Source organism: Stegodyphus dumicola, chromosome 1 (assembly GCF_044657685.1).
Source record: "Stegodyphus dumicola isolate Sdum_Otavi_A_Nest chromosome 1, ASM4465768v1".
NCBI classification, from domain to species: domain Eukaryota; kingdom Metazoa; phylum Arthropoda; class Arachnida; order Araneae; family Eresidae; genus Stegodyphus; species Stegodyphus dumicola.
In genome coordinates this window covers 263,514,286-263,533,685 of record NC_140768.1, presented here as the reverse complement: position 1 = coordinate 263,533,685, position 19,400 = coordinate 263,514,286, and the positions used below count along the sequence as shown (strand labels likewise).

The 19,400-nt window shown below is 35.0% G+C and overlaps 1 protein-coding gene across 3 annotated transcripts in view; it reads left to right on the top strand.

Moving 5' to 3' along the window:
* The first annotated feature begins 1,296 nt into the window (after positions 1-1,296).
* Positions 1,297-19,400, top strand: part of Wwox (WW domain-containing oxidoreductase) — a 107,833-nt gene continuing 89,729 nt past the window's right edge. Inside the window, exon 1 of one of the 3 annotated variants that reach the window (XM_085827520.1) lies at positions 1,297-1,590. In XM_085827520.1, the coding sequence (XP_085683646.1) occupies positions 1,496-1,590 (95 nt within the window). In that variant the 5' untranslated portion in view covers positions 1,297-1,495. The remainder of the gene's footprint in view (positions 1,591-19,400) is intronic. The other 2 variants (XM_085827512.1, XM_085827508.1) reach the window with 2 other exon arrangements.

Sequence of the window (19,400 nt, the reverse complement as noted above, 5' to 3'; positions counted from 1 at the left end):
TTCTAATATCAATAGCGAACGCCCCGTGGATTGTGTGTAACTCCATTAAAAATGAGAAATTAAAAAGAAATCCTATCCGACATGTCTTTAAATATATTGTTCTTGAGGAGGACTCTAATTTTAGACCGCTCGTGGCCCACCTTCACCTTCCCTCAAATTTTCTCACTTAATTCTTTTCTCTTTTCATGTAATATTATTTTTTTCTTTACTTATCTTATATTGTAAACTTGTATTGTAAACCTGTATTTCAATTTGGCGAACTCATTTGTAAATTTGTATTTTATTTAGCATACTGTGTCATTATTGTATATAACTTTGTATTTTGATGTGTTACTTTTCTCATTTGTAATTTAAATTGTGTTATTGTATTACTTATCATGACTTGTCTCTGTTTACTCTATTTATCAACACAGACATGCACCATAGTTTTCCTCACTGCTCCTGTGTTTAGTTTTTCTCATATTCTGGCTTTTGTTAGGCCCTGTGATGTATGGTCGTCCCCTTTTTACTACCTTAATGATTTTACTAACTCGTCATGTAATAGTTATGGTCATGTGCCCATTGAGCTTTGTTTCACGAGCGGGACACATCGCGCAATGCGCAATATTCCGGCAATACTGTCACGGATAAGGATAAGGAAATCCTAACCATGACATTTTGATGGGAGGGAGGTTACTTTCCTTAAGAATGTTAACCTCCATCAAAATGTTTGTTCCTCAAAGAAAGACAAGCATGAAGTTGAAGATTATAATCCATTTTAGAGGTATATTTATTTTAAAAATAAAATTTGTCTGCAGAAAGTGTACATAACAGAAGTATTGGAGCTATTTTATTTAGGGCTTTGGTATTTCCGCCTAGAATTACGATCTATCTCAGAAACCGAGAAGTACCGGAGCCAGGCTCCTGTGGGCTTCAGGCAGAATTTAAGCTCTCTGCCCATCAATATTAAAAATGAAATCAAAATCTTCAATGCGAAAGTTATCAACTCATGTTTAATCAGTGTCATTTACCAACATGCAACATTAATGGTACTTTGTAATTTGTGATGTATCAACTTTCTCATGAATGTTTTCGAATAAATTTGCAAAGTAGAGAGTAGCGACAAATAATGACAAGTAATGAATCCTAAATGAGAGCATCTTAAACAACTCACGTGAAACTGTAGGATTTTAGTGAGGTATTAATTATACAGACCTCATTCTATAAATTCTTTTCAGTTGTCTGTTGGACTTTTAAAAGATTACAGTTTTTATGTTGAACTGCGGTGCTTAACCACCAGGGTGCCTGGGCGCCATAGCCCTAATAGCACTTTAAACTCTTGCTCATTTAAAAGATTAAGGATTTGGCCTTTATTATCAAAATAACTACTCCTACTTCGACTTTTATTTATTTACCCTTAAAGCCGAGAAAAGCAGAATGACAGAATTGTGTTTAAACGATTGGCAAATTTGCGGATTTACTGGAGTTAACATAATAAAATAAAAATATTTGAAGTATGGCTGCATATTTACCTGACACAGACAGTGAAGATGAATTGCCGCCTGGTTGGGAAGAACGAGCAACATTGGATGGAAAAGTTTATTATGCTAAGTGAGTAGAATTTTAAAATTTCCTTGTGAAATCTTTGTATTGATTATGATTATGTTTAGAACTGTGTTCAAGCTAGGGGAGTGAGGCATTTACCTCAGTTAAAAAATTAGACAGGTCACTAAGCGTAAATTCATTATATTACGCTCAACATCAGTGTAATATAATGAATGTAGCATAATCGTTTGGTTATCATAATCGCTATGAGCATCATTTACAAAATCTAAGGGTTTTCATCCGCAGAGAACCCGTTGGCTCTTCGGGAAAGAACCCTTTGGCGCCGTTGCATTTTTACTCGCCACGAGCCGTAAACGTGATATTTTGTAAACGTGACTTTTAGTGCATGTAAGTTGAAATTAGCAGGCAAAGCAATATATTAAGTATATGGTAGTAAAAATTCACAGATAATAAGCATGTAGATGTAAAACTAACCGGTTAAACGTGATATACGAAAATAAATTTGTATTAAATTCAAGTTAGCACAGAAAAGAATATATTAAACATAAGACAATATATAAGCATTTATAGCGGAAATAAAAATTCATTTAAAAAATATAAATTAGTATTAATATACTGAAATTAACCGGTTAAATGTGATAAACGAAAAAAAAAATTGTCTTAAATTCCAGTTAACACAGAAAACAATAACAATTTTGATGCATCAAACTATTCTGTCATCTTAGATAATCAATATTTTTTATTTCAATTTAATCAACTATTTACATCACAGCTGCCATCCTCTGAAAGGTTATTGTTAGAAAAGCATTAACAATATATTATCTTGTTAAAATTTTAAGCCATAAAAATTGATTTATGCTTATAATTTTAGATGACAATGACCAATAATAAAAATAAAAGCATTACTTAATTATTTAAAATGCACATGCACATGTTTGCGGCCTATGGAGACAAATTATTTTAGCGGTTGGAAACCTCATGGTTATTAGCGCTGTTAATAATTAAGAACACAACGTGAACAGCCGTGTTACAAATGCGCATTCACCCCTCCCGCCGTATTTTCTTCCTTTCATCCCGAACTGAGAACCGGCATCTGTCTACGAAAATATTTCTATCTATTCGTTGTTAAAAAATTCAGAAAAAATAATAATAAAGAACAGAAGAATAATATAAATCTGCAAATGCGAACAACGATAGTAATAATTCAACAAAATAAACACAAGAGGAATGGTTGCAAACTTCGAACAAGCGAAACTGGGTTACCAGGTTTGAACTATTATCGCCAAAGTTGGTGATGTGTACATTTACCGGGTTCTCTGAAGTGCTTCCAAATCTAATTTTTGAAGTTGGAAAGAAGTTTGTATTAAATTTCTCCATGTCAGCACACTCAACACTTCACAGTGCAGTTAGCTAAAGTTTGTAAATATGGCCAAGCTTAACATTAGCATAAAAGCCTGCCAAGCTTTTTGATATTCAGTTAATATTTAAAAGAAATTTTTTAGACATCACTGCATGAGTCATTTCTCAAGCTGTCATCTTCTGATAGTTAGCGGTGAGGAAAGCAAAAAGTAAATAAATAAATAAAAGAGGTCCCACTAGGATATCATCAGATGGATATAAATTGTTCAATATGTGTAAAATTAATTATTTTTCAATGTAGAATGCTTCGGTTTAAGATACATGCCAAGCAAAAACGTGTCTACAGAGCCAAATTATTGATCATACAGATTTATGCTTGAAGGTTTTTTTTATGTAGCGGCTAAGTGAAATTAAGAATTGGAACTCTCCACAGTTTATTATGAAAAAATATCAAATGCATATGAATGAAATACACATACAAAAAGAAAAGGGGTTGAGTAGACTTTAAGGTACCCCTTGTACTATGGCGAAGTTGTTGTTTGATTTATCGCCAAGTTGTTGTTTCATTTATGGTAACCTAATTAGTTGAGTGTTATGGAAACCCTATTGTGACGTAATCGGGTGCATGCTTCTGGGAAATTTTGAATCATGGGATGTTGTGTAAGCATTTTTGTGGTGTGTGTTAAAACCGTTTAGATGGATTTGAATGGGTTGTATGAAGAAAGGTTCAGATGTTCACTATGTGAAGCGTTCGATCAGAAAGAGTACCTGGTTTGAAAAAAGTCATTTGAGTATGATTGATATTTTGATGTTTACGTGGCTCTGGGTGTATGAAGCGAACTCGAAAATCATGGTAAGTGAATATTTGCTTTTGGTAGTGCTTAAATGTATAACATGTTTTTCCTTTTTTATGTTATTTTATTGTTTGGTTTAAAATGTATTTTATTGAGATTATGTATTTTTTGTTTGCCTATATTGTAGACTTTGGTGCTCCTTTGACCTTTTAAGTGAAAATATATCGATGTGTACATGGACAAAGTAAAGGGAGTGCGTAATGTTGTGCGATTCTGGGATTTTTTTTTAAGTGAAAATAGGTCAACATGTACATGGATAAAGTTAAAAGAGTGCGCAATGCCATTTTTGTGCAATTTGGGGATTTTTTTTTAAGTGAAAATAGGTTGACGTGGACATGGATAAAGTCAAAGGAGTGCACAATACCATTTTTGTGCAATTCGGGTTTTTTTTTTTTCTTTTAAGTGAAAATAAGTCGATGTGTACATGGATACCAAGTTTGTGCAATTGTTTGTCTTGTTATTTTGGCTTTTTGTAGCGGCAATTTTTACGCAAGCCAAAATAACGAGTCAAAGAATTGCAGAAAATCGGTATCCATGTACCGCCAAAAATCGCCAAGTTTCGCCAAGGGGTACCCTAAACTATACCTTTACCAAGAAAAGATTTCTAAAAAAAGAAAAGGTTTGCTGGAGGTGTTGATTTTAGATTATTCTGGATGGACACCCAAATTTCAGACTTTGTAATGTATAATGAGCCTTAAATTTGATCATTATTATGCAGATAATTTAAATCTGTGTTTGATCTTTGGATTATGGTAACTTGGCAGTTTTTTGGCGACTAACTCTGCTACAGCAACCCTCTATTTTTTTTTCGCCGCCATTTTGTCTTCACAAAGTAAAGACATGTTTCTTTTCTTTTTATTTACTGAACATGGTACTTTTCCGTTTCGCCGGCGCAAATCTCGCCAATCAGACTTTATTGGCGACAACATACAGTATACACATAAAAAATGCTAACAAATGTTAGTTCTAAGAATTTTGTATTATGAAGGCATAAACAGTTTAGTATCGTTTAAAATTTTGTAAAAAGCCAATAAATAAAGACAATAAATTTGTAAAAAGTCATTAATTTAAGAATTTACTATGCTTTCACGGTTCAATATCCTGATTCACGTGATTCCAAGTGATCTCATCTCACATAAACTACGCTACAAAAATCTAATTTTCTCAGTAATTATCTATATTAATTTTAAGTTTAATCTTAATTTGGAATACAAGTTTAAATGCAAGAATTATTTCAATTCGTACGAATAGCTTACTCAGAAATTATGTAGAACCGCAGTGCTTTACTTCGCTAGTGCATTCTCATTAGAGCTGATGACCCTTGACTTGCCTTTTCTATATTTTTGCCTTCGGGTGAGCCATGTGATTGCATCCTAGTTGATTTAATTACCGCGAATGGGCTTAGGGCATAAAATTGAACTATCTGGTAAAAATTCTATGTAATTGTATGCCAGTATTGAAAGAAACAATCAATCTGATAAGAAATGGCTGCGACTTATTTTGAAAATGAGGCGTAAAAGGTTACCAGCGAGGTTATTCTGTTTGGCATCAGTTGTAGCACTATTGGTGACTTTATCGTCTGCGCCGGCAAAACGGAAAAGTGCCCTTTTTCCAACAATCTACTAGCCAAATTACACTTATGCTAGAAATTTTATGTAACAAAACTGCTTAATCATGACAAATATTAACTGCAAAATTGGGAAAAAGTGCACAATCGCAAACTCCTTGCACGTTTCTCAGAATAGCACATACACATAAACCATTTACACGTCGACTTATTTTTACTTAAAAAAACATCCCAGAATTGCACAAAAATGGCACTGCACACACTCTTAACTTTATCCATCTACACTGCTATTTCTCATAAATTACAAAAATTTGCACGAAAATGCAAAAAAATTCTGTGAATCTTTAAACTCAGTAAAAAGCACATATATGAAATTACCTGATCGCGAAAAAGTATATACCCTTTCCAAGGATGAACATTTCCACGTATAAAATAAATAAAATATCCAAAAACTTTTACCTCTAAATTATCTATTATACAGTCAAATGTCGTTAATTTGGACACCCATAATCCGGAATGATCTATAATCCGGACCTCAAAGCTAAAATCTTTCTGCGCATGCACCACGTTGACGCATGCTCATAGGCATTTTACGCGTGCGCGCAAGACATTTATGACTGTGCATATGCGTCTGCGCAAGCGCAGAATACGTTTTCGCATGCACGTTTAATATATAACGAATGGTATAAGCTAAAATTATCTAATTATCTATTTCAGTTAATGTTGATGATTGCCTTGTTCCTTAATCTTCGAATTGGATCCGGCTTATTATTTTTTGAAGACTGTAAGAGCAATTTTATAAAAGTAAGCTTGAACTTTCGATTATGTCAAATAGAATTTCCGATGCTGGAGCTCCCAAAGGATCTAGAAAACGAAAGTATGTTTCGATGTCCATAAAACAAAAAACGAATTGCTACAAAAAATGGATAAAGGTATATCCTTTGTTTATCTAACCGTTCCGAAATCTGTTTATCAATTTCACGCTGCTCTGCGCGGGGGAGGGGGACGTCGCGGCGCGCAATGAACTGGAAGTTGATCTGTCAGCACTATCGTTATCTTCAGGGCAGGTGTTTTTATTTTATTCGGCTTATAATTCCTTACTAAATGTAGTATTTTATCTCGATGTACTCCGTCTTTGATATAATTTAAATCAAATTCCTCGTCATTATAAATATCACGAATACAAATCAAATAGTTTTCTGGTTGCAATTTTCTAATTTCGGCTATGCGTAAGGTACGCATGCGCGCGTTGAAAGAAATGTTTAATGAAGTAAACAAATAAATATTAAGCTTCTTTTTTTGTAAATTTTGATACCCTTTAGATCATAATTGCTCATTATTTTATAAATTACGGTTTCATATTTTTAATTTTATAATTTCTGCATGCCATCTTACCAGATTTAAACTGATGATCTATAAGCCGGAATCGCCGAAGTCCCAATGAGTCCGTATTAAAGACTTTTGACTGTATTATAAACGTCACCAACAAATTCATAGCGCAAACATTACAAATGGTTACAAATACTTAGTGTCAAATATTTAAATTATTTCCATACACGTTTACTTCAACTGAAACGTATACCAAATTCCTACAAACATAAAATTCACAAAATAACTATAATTTAATTAAAATATCACTAAACCATGTACACATCGACTTATTTTTACTTAAAAAAACATCCCAGAATTGCACAAAAATGGCATTGCGCACACTCTTCACTATATCCATGTACACTGCTTTTTTCTCATAAATTAGAAAAATTTCACGAAAATGAAATACTCAACGTATTCTACTGCATGAAAATACTCAACGTATTCTACTCAAATGTATTCCAAAATACTACAAACATATAACTCACAAAATCACGATCATTAAATTAAAATATAATTAAATTAAAAAACACTACTTAAAATATAAATAAGCACATACATTAAATTAATAAAAATTAGGCTACAATCCTAATTACTTTAAACTAAATCATTGCTAATAACAATTTTCCAATAATACGATATTAATTTATTTACTCCTTACATTTAGAACAATGCATAAAAATAATATCCTCAAATGATTAAAAATACTAACTTACCTAATCTTCAGAATCTTCATTACATGGCACGCACACTTCCACTATTTCACACAACACACAATGAAGCTTAATACAAAATAATATAGTACTAAAGTTTTCCAAATTCCCCCCCTTTTCCGATTAAAGAACTGTAATTCGTCCATTAATGTCACATGACGTATCTCATGATATCTAATTTCCCTCACACAAAATAATGCGTAATCGGAACTGAGTACTTCTCACATTATTACCAAAGTCCTAGGTAGTAACCTTTATCGCCTCCAAAATGTCGCCAAATTACCAGTTACCATATTCCAAAGATCAGCCAAATTTGTCATTCAGTATGTATTTTTTGTCATGTAAAATGTGTATATGACTTGAATGTCATGTACTTGTCTTGAATTAAGATTACAATGATGTAATTCATAAGTATGTAATTTCAATCAAAAGACTCAAAATTTATACATAAGTGATAAAAATATATGATTGAAATTTCTCTTTAGGAATATGGTGCATATATTTTAGCTGGAGAGTTTTAGTGCTATCTTTGTGTTATTGTTGCCACATAAATCTGATTTTATCATCCGGCATTTAGTTTTTGTTTCTTTTTGTTTTAAAAAACATTAAATTGTATGATTTCAAGCTGCAAAATATTTAATATGACAATAGTGATACAGTCAAAAGTCGTTAATTCGGACACCCATAATTCGGAATGATCTATAATCCGGACATCAAAACTAAAAACTTTCTGCGCATGCGCCACGTTGACACATGCGCAGAGGCGTTCACGCGTGCGCGTAAGACCTTTTACGACTGCGCATATGAGTGTGCGCAAGTGCAGAATACGTTTTCGCGTGCGCATTTTATGTGTAATGGACGTATAAGCTAAAATTATCTAATTATCTATTTCAGTTAATGTTGATGATTGCGTTGTTCCTTAATTTTCGAATTGCATCCGGCTTATTATTTTTTGCAGACTGTAAGAGCAATTTTATAAAAGTAAGCTTAAACTTTCGATTATATCAAATAGAATTTCCGATAGATATTTGTTAATATGTAAAGAATCTAAAGCGAAAGTATGTTTTGAAATCCGAAATTTGTTTATCAGTTTCACGCTGCTCGGCGGCGGGCGCCTAATGAATTGGAAGTTGATTTGTCAGCACTATCCTTATCTTCAGCGCAGATGTTTTTATTTTATTTGGTTTATAATTCCTTACCAAATGTAGTATTTCATCTCGATATGCTCCGTCTTTGATATGATTTAAAACAAGTTCCTCGTCATTATAATTCGCTTCCGATAGCGAAGAAAAGTGACAGAGGTTATTGAAAACAAAAAAATTTCGATTGACAAATTAGTCGGTGTTCTTGACACAGCAATTATAGGACTTGAACGGCGGAACTTTGTAACTGAACAAGAAATTATGTCTGTTTAATAGAATTAAAGAGAAAGTATTATCACATGAAACGAAGCAAAACTTAAACAACTTACATTGAAAGAAATGTTTAATAAAGTAAACAAATAAATATTAAGCTTTTTCTTTTTGCAAATTTTGATACCCTTTAGATCATAATTGTTCTTTATTTCATAAATTACGGTTTCATATTTTTAATTTTAGAATTTCTGCATGCCATCTTACGAGATTTAAACTGATGATCTATAATCCGGAATCGCCGAAGTCCCGACGAGTCCGAATTAACGACTTTTGACTGTATCTATGTATCATAATAATATATATGATACATAGATATCACTGAATATAGATATATTTTAATTTTTCTTGAAAAAGAAATCTATCATCTGAAGTGTTGTTTGATTTTGAGCCTGGTGTAAAAGCACAGAGAATGCAAAGTACAAACTACAATACAGTTCAAGTACTATTTTGTAACTTAAAGCAGCTAAGCGGTAAAGTCACTAAACACTGGTGTTTTGTCCATGGTTCAAATCCCAGTGAATGAACTGGCTGCATGGGTGTTTTTATGGTTTTCCCCATGTGGTGTACAAGACACTTTCCTTCAAAAAGACCCCCATAAAAGCTTCCTTAGGCAGATAGCTCTCAAGTGCTTTGCCTTAATCATATATAGAACCTTTTATGAGCAAATTATCACATCAACAGAATGCATTGTATAATTCTGACACTTTCTGTTCATCTGCACCCAGTTTGAAAAATCCCATGCAGATCAATACACTACTTCCAAATCCTACTGAAAGAAAGAAATGATAGTACTTTCTGATTATCCATACCTCCTAGCAAAAGGTTAGGAGAAAGTATGAGGCAAGGCATTATGTAACCTAAACAGTTATGTGGCAAGCACTTTTTCACCAAAAAATATTTATGTAGGAACCTAGGTTTGCATATGTTACATATTTATTTTGACTGGTGTACAGTGTCAAAGTGTACAGAAGAAACATTAATATTTAAATTATTAATGTTAATAAAGCACTAATTCTGCTTTTTAAAAAAATACACTTAAAAGTTTTAAAAAACTTTTTTTGAGAAATCTTTTTTTCTTATTGTTGCTCTTCCCAGGTACACAGAGATCTGTTTCTGCTTAAAAAAGCATCAGAGAAATGCACAAACTCGTTACTGTGAAATTCTAAAGAAAGTGGTCATTCGTATTTGGTGCTAAATCACACTACTTGGCTGGTTGATGGGATAGTACATAAGTACTTAGGCAGGCTCTACGTGCATACCTAAGTTACCACATAAATACGTTTTGGCAACATCATGGGTTGCCACATAGCTACTTGTGGAAACATGCTAGTTTGGCTCATAAATACATTTTAGAGGGTGTACAGATAATCAGAAAGTACCATATTTTTTTTTTGATACTGTATTGCTGAATTAATTCTACTCGTGGTGTACCAAAATTATTGAAACATTTAAAATTTTTTATGCAGTGTTATACAATTGTAAGTAGTATTATTTCAAATGTAAAATTTTAATTTTATTCATTTGAAAGTATTCAAAATGAGTTACTTTGCTCATTCATCTGGGATAATCTTTGGAATATGGTAACAGGTAGTTTGGCGACATTTTGGTAAGGCGATAAAGGTTACTAGCTAGGACTTTAGTAGTGTACATGGATAAAGTCAAGAGTGTGCGCAATGCTATTTTTGTGCCATTCTGGGATGTTTTTTTAAGTGAAAATAGGTCGACGTGTACATGGTTACCGTGTATGTGCAATTCTTAAAAATGTGGCAAGCAGTTTCCATCAAGAGTCGGAGTTCTGTTACGTAATTTGTGAATGAATTTTGAAGAAACAGCTAACACTGTATGGAATAAAGTTACTTCCATATTTTCCTGCTGATGATTTTTGACAGTACCAAATTAGACTTAAAATATTATGTAATGGAAATTTTTTTGAAGTTATAGTTCAAAATTCGGCTAATCTTTTGAATATGGTAACAGGTAGTGATGCTAAAGCAAAGTTTAAAGTTTAAAGAAATTATACATTTAGCAGTAGTAGCAATAAAAGCTCCCTGAGATATCATGTTGTGCAGACATTGAAGACAATAAAAGGTTTTGAACTTAACCAATTTATTAACAATGTAATAAAGAATAAAAACACAAAATAAATTTCAACAATATCAGAGTCTTCGGAAAAATATAATATAACCATCATTCATCAAATAATATTTTTACCTGGTCTCCAAAACACTGGCATTCAATACAAACAAAAATGTCCTAAACATTAATTATGCGGCTAAAAATGAAGTTGGCTACACATTCAATAAGTCCATGATGAATAATTGAGAAAACACCTGAAAAATTTAATTGAAGTTCTTGAAAGCACTTAAAACCGGCCTCACTCCGTTTGCACGAGAAATCGCCGCTCACGTATTTTAAATGCCGCCTTCATTGAAGAACATGGATGCCGCCCACGGCAGTCACTCACATGGTAGCCTCTGAAACCAAGGAACTTTATTCTGGAACAACCATCTTATGGACAGGAACCAAGGAACTCATTCCGAAACAATCATCCCGCGGACAGGCACCAAGGAACTTTATTCAGGAACAGCCATCCCGCAAACCGGAACCAAGGCACTTTATTCACCGGACTACATGCATCCTTCTGAAGGGGCTGGAAACCGCTCACTCAAGTGCCAGGAAAGCAGGAACTAGAAGATGGAGAACTAGAAGGGGGAGAACTGGAAAGGTTGAGCTTAGATACTTAGATACTTAATTTGTTTGATACTGGGCTTCTACTGCACTGGGGCAGTACTTCCCAGTAGCATGAAAGAGATCCCGAGGGAACCTGGCATTGATGGGAAATCATGTACATCCTGAAGCAGGAAGTCTTGAGAGGATGCTAGGGAGAGAAAAAGTGATGTGGATTTCAGCATGTGCCGCCATCTGGTGGCGGTGAATGTGGTGACAGAGTATTCTGCACGAGATGTAAATAGTTTATTTTGTTGCATTTATTGCAGTTGAATGTTTAATTAATGGCATAAAAAATATTTTTATTTTATGCGGGTCCTTATAATGTGCTTCCAAGGGTTTTGCGTAAGTTTCGCAAAACATTTTACGGCTGGGTATCGAACTGCGGATCTCCTAGTCAGTAGCTGCGTGCTTTACCACAGGGCTATGCGTTCTGCATGTAAAACAGGTGGGAAATGGAATATTTTCGTGGTTGACGGGGTGATTTCCTGTGAATAAGAGTGGGGTTAGATGTCTGCATTGGTCATGTTAATGATGTGTGCAGCATATGGTCGAGTGAAATAATCATCTTCGAATATTTCATAGTCGAGGATGTTTGAAAAGTTTGCATGGGTATTTGCCATAGCTTTTCTGAAGAAGTTTGCATTTAGCTTGTTGATGTAATCCTGTATGTATGCGATGTGTAGATCGTGGTGAAGGTTTTTGTTTCTTATGAAAAAGGGAGCTCCGGTAATTAAACGGAGAAACTTATTTTGGACGATTTGAAGTTTATCTATTTCCGAACTTTTTGCGTTCGCCCATACTGGCGAAGCGTACGTGAGCATGGGACGGATTATTGAAATGTAGATTTTCTTTTTTCTTGCGAGAGTGAGACCTGAAGAATTTGATAGGAGACAGTTGAGTTTTCTGATGATGCCGAAGGTTTTCCTTTTGATTTCATTTATGTGATTTGACCAAGTGAAGGTTATATTGAAGATAATGCCAAGGTATTTAGCCTTATTTACGATGGGGATTTGTTGGCCGAAAAGGGAAACAGAGCTGGTGATTCTGTCTTTATGTTTATATTTTCTAATCAGTAAGATTTCAGATTTTTCAGGGTTAATGTTGATTCTCCATTTGGTGCACCATGTTTCAACTGCAGACATTTTTTCTTGAAGTTTGATGATGGCCTGATTTGCGCGGCGTGATCTTTGGATCAGTGCCGTGTCGTCCGCATAACAGGCAAGGAGGAAATTGTGATCTGTGTTGAAGTTCGGGAAATCATGTGCATAAATTAAGTAAAGAATTGGTCCAAGGATGCTGCCTTGTGCTATTTCTCCTCTGATGGAGTAGGAGCCCGAGGTGTAATCACCTTGCTTGACCGAGAAGGTTCTATGATCAAGGAAAGATTTTAAGATGAGAACTAGCTCTCGAGGAATCTGTTGCTGTATGAGTTTGTAAATAAGTCCCTCATGCCAGACGCGGTCAAAAGGGAAAGGTTGAGCCTGAGCGACGCGAGATACTTATAGCAGAAGTGTGAATGACGTCATCTCACGGCAACCAATCAGCTATCGGCACGAATCGGCTTTTCAGATGACGTAACATCACGTTTCGTTTTTGCATCTCAATTAGGTTGAAACAGTCCGTTCTCAATGCAAACAGTGGCAGCAAGAAAAGGAAGTAAAAGTAACTACTATATTACTTTAAAATAAGAACTAAACTAAATAAACATTTCAAGGAGGAGAGATGATGCAGTAAAAGGTTTACAATAAGTTATATTTTCCAACAAATGCCACCCACATCATCATCTCCGACCTGAAATAAAAACTGAATGCCAGTATCTTTACTAAATTCAAAACAAGGAATAAATACACATCACAGTTTCATTCAGAAATTTTTAAGAAAATTTTCCTTTGGGAACATCTTATCCCATTATCCAAAAATTTACCATAGCAAAAAGTCCAACATGTTACAAAACAATACAAAGACATATGTATGATCATACACTCAATACATTTACGCAGGGCCCTGGTCACTCATACAACATTCTACAGTATACAGTTTTACATTTACCTAATATCCATCATAATATGACTTATAACATATTAGTTTCAAATAAACAAAACTCTTAATTTAAATACACACAAAAACAAATTTCATAAGAAAATCACAAATCTTAAATTTCACAAAATCTTATCACGTTATGCTTAGTCAGCGATTTTGTCATGGGATCAGCCAGATTATCTTTACTTGGGACATATTTTAAATCAAAAATTTCCCTGTTCAATAGATCACGAATGAAAAATAGTTTCACATCTATATGTTTTGACCTCGAGTTTTCAATGGGTGATTTTGTAAAACATATAGCAGCCATATTATCAGCAAACAATATTGGCCTCGAAACATAGTTACTTGCAATCTTAAACTGAGTGCATTCATCCAAGATATTTCTAAACCAAACTAATTCTTTTGCTGATTCAGTCATGGAGATTCAGCCTCCATAGTAGACAAACTCACTCCCCTTTCTTTAAATGTACGTCAAGATACAGGTGATTCTCCCAACAAAGCTATTTGTCCACCAATAGACACCATATCATCCCTGCTTGAAGCAAAATCCGAATCTGAATATATATTGAGCTTCAGTTCCTTGCATACCAGTTTAAGTTTGTGCTGTCTGGTATTGGAAACGTACCCTAAAAGTTTAAGTAATCCTTCCGAGTGAAACTTACCAGGATTGCTTTGGAACTGAGAAAATATATTAACAGCATAAGCTATATCCGGACGAGTACGATTGCAAAGAAATGAGAGACATCGCAAAACATTTCTATAAGGATAATTCATTATTTCAGTCGTTTCTTCTTGTGTACTGGGACTTTGAGATTTTGAGTATTTCACACCTTTAACTATTGGAAGGGAAGTAATTTGTATTTTAAAAGACTTGAATCGATCAACTATGTCTTCTATATATAATTGCTGATGAATTAAAACACTATTATTCTCATATTCAAATTCCACACCCAGAAGCTTTCTTGTTTTACCCAAAATTTTCAAATCGAAATGTGAACTCAGGACTTTTAATATCCTTCTGGCCTGAACTTTATTTTCCCCAAACACAACTATATCATCAACATAAACCAACAGAATGACAAAATCTTTAAAACGATAGACACAATTACACCACTCAAACTTGATAAACCCTAGGTTACATAGTGTTCTATCCAAATCGTAGTACCATAATCGCCCACTCTGATGCAAACCATACAAGGCTCTATCTAAACGACACACAAAAGTTTCTTTATCTCGCTCTACAAAACCCTGAGGTTGGGACATGTAAATTTCCTCTGATAAAGGAGCGTAGAGATAGGCACTTTTTACGTCGCATTGTATATTTGCCCATCCAAGGTGTGCAACTAAAAGGGAGAAAAAGAGCCTTATTACTGAAAAGTTGACTACAGAAGAGTAGGATTCATCATAGGTATCGTATTTAATTTGCCGATAACCCTGAGCTACTAAACGAGCTTTAAAACGAACAATGTTTCCAAATTCGTCACGTTTAATGTTGAAAATCCACCTGCAACCTAGTGGAGTCTTGTCTTTAGGAAGTGGAACAAGATGCCATACCTTATGCTTTCGCATGTTGGCCATTTCCTCTTCCATTGCCTCTATCCATTTAAGCTTTTCTGTGGATTTCATTGCCTGGTTATAAGTATTTGGAATTGAAACATCTAGTCAGCTATCTCGGGTATATGACGTTGAAGGAGTACCAGTTGGGTCGATTTCACCACTATAAGTACTGCTTCCCTTGAAATCAAACAAGGTAGGATCATACTGAATATTATGTTCAGTGCAATACCTTTCTACATCATTTGGCGATCGTAGTCTTTGATTAGACCCCCTCTCAAAATAATACACATCCGTACGAGTGCCGTCTGGCCTTGGAACAGGTTTACGAAGCCAAGTTACTTGTCTCAATGTAGATTGAGTGTCAGTGCCAATTGTAGAAGAAGGTAAATTGGTATCGGTTCTTTCCTCTATTTCAGGAAAATAGCCAACTGGAGTATCAGTAGATTGGAACTCTACCTTTTCTTCAGATTCCAAATCAGGAAGGGTGCCCAGTACAGCTCCACTGCCACTTTTCTGCATTCCAATTGATTCTTTAAACGTAGCATTTAGGGTTTCTACTACCTTTTGCTTATTTTCCAACCAAATCTTGTACCCTTTTGTTCGTACACTGTACCCAATCAATCGGCCCTTCGTTGCCTTTGGATCAAGCTTAGAATTTCTTTTAGCCTTTGGAATTCCCACATAGGCAATCGTTCCAAATGCCTTAAGGTGACGTACTGATGGTTTCCGCTTAGTGTATAATTCGAATGGGGTTCTATTTTGGCCCTTATGACAGATTCTATTAAATGAATATGCAAAATACATTACTGCATCTGACCAAAATTCGGAACTCATTCCACTATCATATAAGATTGCACGTACATTGTTGAGAGCTGTCTGATTAAATCTCTCACAAACTCCATTCTGTTCTGGAGTATATACATCTGTAAATTCGTGCTTTACACCATTTTTATTACAATATGACCTGAATTGATCATTATCATATTCTCGCCCATTGTCAGTCCTAAAGTATTTCAATCTAAGGTTCAAAGATCTTTCCGCACGTGCTATATGCCTTTCAAATACTTCAAACACCAGACTTTTCTCCACAATGGGGTATACTACCACGTAACGAGAATATTCGTCAATAAAGGAAACGAAATAACGTTCACTATTCCTACCTGGAATGTTAATAGGTCCCCATACATAAGAAAAAACCCTTTCAAGCGGCCTCTTTACTTGAATACCTTCTAAGGGTCTATAGGAGATTCGTCTTTGCTTGTTGATTTGCCAATGTTCACAAAACAAATTAGGTGAGTGCTTTAACACAGGAAGACCTCGAACTGAATGTCTCTTACTAGTCCTGACAATAATTTATATGACCAAACCACCATAATTTATATGACCAAACCGACCATGCCATAATTCACTATTATTATGCTGAACTGTGGATGCCTCATATTTTACAGATTTGCCCGCCCCTTTTCACTATTTTCGGGAACACATGATAGTTACTTCCTATCAGCTTAGCTTTGTCCAAAGTTTCATTTTCATCATCAGTAACTTTAATTTGCCCATTTTTACCATAAAATCTTGCTCCATTGATATCCACCCTAGGTCCAGATATTAAATTTCGTCTCAGTTCAGGTGAGTATAACACATCTTTAAGCAAAATAACCGTATCCCCAAATTTCATTTTAACAGTACCCTTCCCATGAATTGGAAAAGTTACCCCATCAATAGCTACTAGCATATTCTCATTTTTCACAGGAGAAAAAGTATCAAACAATTCACGACTTTTACAAAAATGATGAGATGCTGCAGTATCAAAAATCTAACTATCATCGTTTTCCTCCAAATTGTTAACATTAGCTTGAGCTATAAAATGGGACTGAGCATGGGAATTATTTTTACCTTTACTCAACTTGGGTTTATTCTTACACTTAGGAGATGTTTTATTACTACTAGATACAACTGAGGAAACAGAAGAAGCAGGCGAGGGTGATCTGGAAAAATTACCTTTCATTCTACAGTATTTTTGAATATGACCTGGTCGGCCACATTTATAACACTTGAGCCCTTTAATCTGCTTAAATTTGGGTTCACAGTGAGCACTTTGAACTTCTATAGTCTTATTGGAATTTTCCCCATCTATCTCTCTTAAATTAAGACGCGTTTCCTCTGCTAGTATTTCAAGTTCAACATTTTTAAAAACGAACTTTTCATCTGGCCACCTCAAAACATTCTGAACTACTTGATCAAATTTATCTGGAAGGAACCTAAGAAACTGGAAACATATATATAAGTCTCTTACAGCCTGATTAATATCAGCTAATTGTTCAGTTACGCGTTTTAATCTAGAAGAAAAGAAACTAATACTTTCATTTGGCTTAATTTTACAATTTAAGAACTCTGAAAACAGGGACATATGTCTTGACCGATAATCTGGCTGGAAGTATTTGGCAAGTGTATTCCATGCCACTACTGGGTCATCAAGTTTCTATATTCAAGGCTTACATTCATATAAATTAACGATAATGCCAATCGACTTCTATTTTGATAGTCGGCTACAATTTCTTTTGTAATACCTTTAACATCATTTAAATCAGGACATTTTTCAATACCTTTAACGAAAAGCCATGCATTTTTTTCATTCAAGACAAACTTCATATCTTTGGACCATGTAAAATAATTACATGCATCAAGTTTAGCAATATTATGCATGACACTAACAGTAGCCATATTTGAATTTTAACAAAAACCGCCCCCCCAATCTCTTAAGTCCTAAATTAACTTTAAACTTCAAAAGTCTGCACTAAAAATAACTCAGGGGCTGGGCCCATAACCAAAATAATGCTAAAGCAAAGTTTAAAGTTTAAAGAAATTAAACATTTAGCAGTAGTAGCAATAAAAGCTCCCTGAGATATCATGTTGTGCAGACATTGAAGACAATAAAAGGTTTTGAACTTAACCAATTTATTAACAATATAATAAAGAATAAAAACACAAAATAAATTTCAACAATATCAGAGTCTTAGGAAAAATATAATATAACCATCATTCATCAAATAATATTTTTACCTGGTCTCCAAAACACTGGCATTCAATACAAACAAAAATGTCCTAAAAATTAATTATGCGGCCTAAAAATGAAGTTGGCTACACATTCAATAAGTCCATAATGAATGGTTGAGAAAACACCTGAAAAATTTAAATGAAGTTCTTGAAAGCACTTAAAACCGGCCTCACTCCGTTTGCATGAGGAATCGCCGCTCACGTATTTTAAATGCCGCCTTCATTGAAGAACATGGATGCCGCCCACGGCAGTCACTCACATGGTAGCCTCTGGAACCAAGGAACTTTATTCTGGAACAACCATCTTATGGATATGAACCAAGGAACTCATTCCGAAACAATCATCCCGCGGACAGGCACCAAGGAACTTTATTCAGGAACAGCCATCCCGCAAACCGGAACCAAGGCACTTTATTCACCGGACTACATGCATCCTTCTGAAGGGGCTGGAAACCGCTCATTCAAGTGCCAGGAAAGCAGGAACTACAGGGGTTGGACAAAAATATGGAAACACCTTTAAAAAAACATGTTTCTTTGCTTAATATGGTGTAAGAAACCCGTTGGCATCCAAAACAGCTTGCAGTCTTCTCGAAATGGATAAATACAGTTCCTGTATGTTTGCCAAGGGAATATTATACCATTCTTCCTGCAAAACGGTGGCAAGTTCAGATAACGATGTTGGCGGTGGATAACGAGAACGCACTTTCCGTTCCAATGTAGACCACAAAGGTTCGATAATATTCAGGTCTGATGACTGTGGTGGCCAGGGGAGATGGGATAACTCATCCTCGTGCTCAGAAAACCAGTCCTGGACAATGTGAGCTGTGTGAACAGGGGCTTTGTCGTCTTGGAAGACACCATCACCATCGGGGAACAAAGTTTGTACCATGGGATGAACTTGATCGGCCAAAATGTTCACATAAATCTTGGCAGTCATGTGCCCTGACACAGTTATCATGGGGCTAGCAGAGAACTACGGTATGGCTGCCCAAACCATAACAGAACCCGCGCCATGTTTCACTCTTGGCAACAAGCAGTCTGTATTATAGCTTGAGATGGCGTTCTCCAGACTTAAACTCGGCCAGAAGAGGGAAACAATGTGAAAGAAGACTCGTCAGACCATATTACTCGCTTCCACTGCTCTATAGTCCAGGCTTTATGACTTAAACACCACCTTTTCCTGTTACGGGCA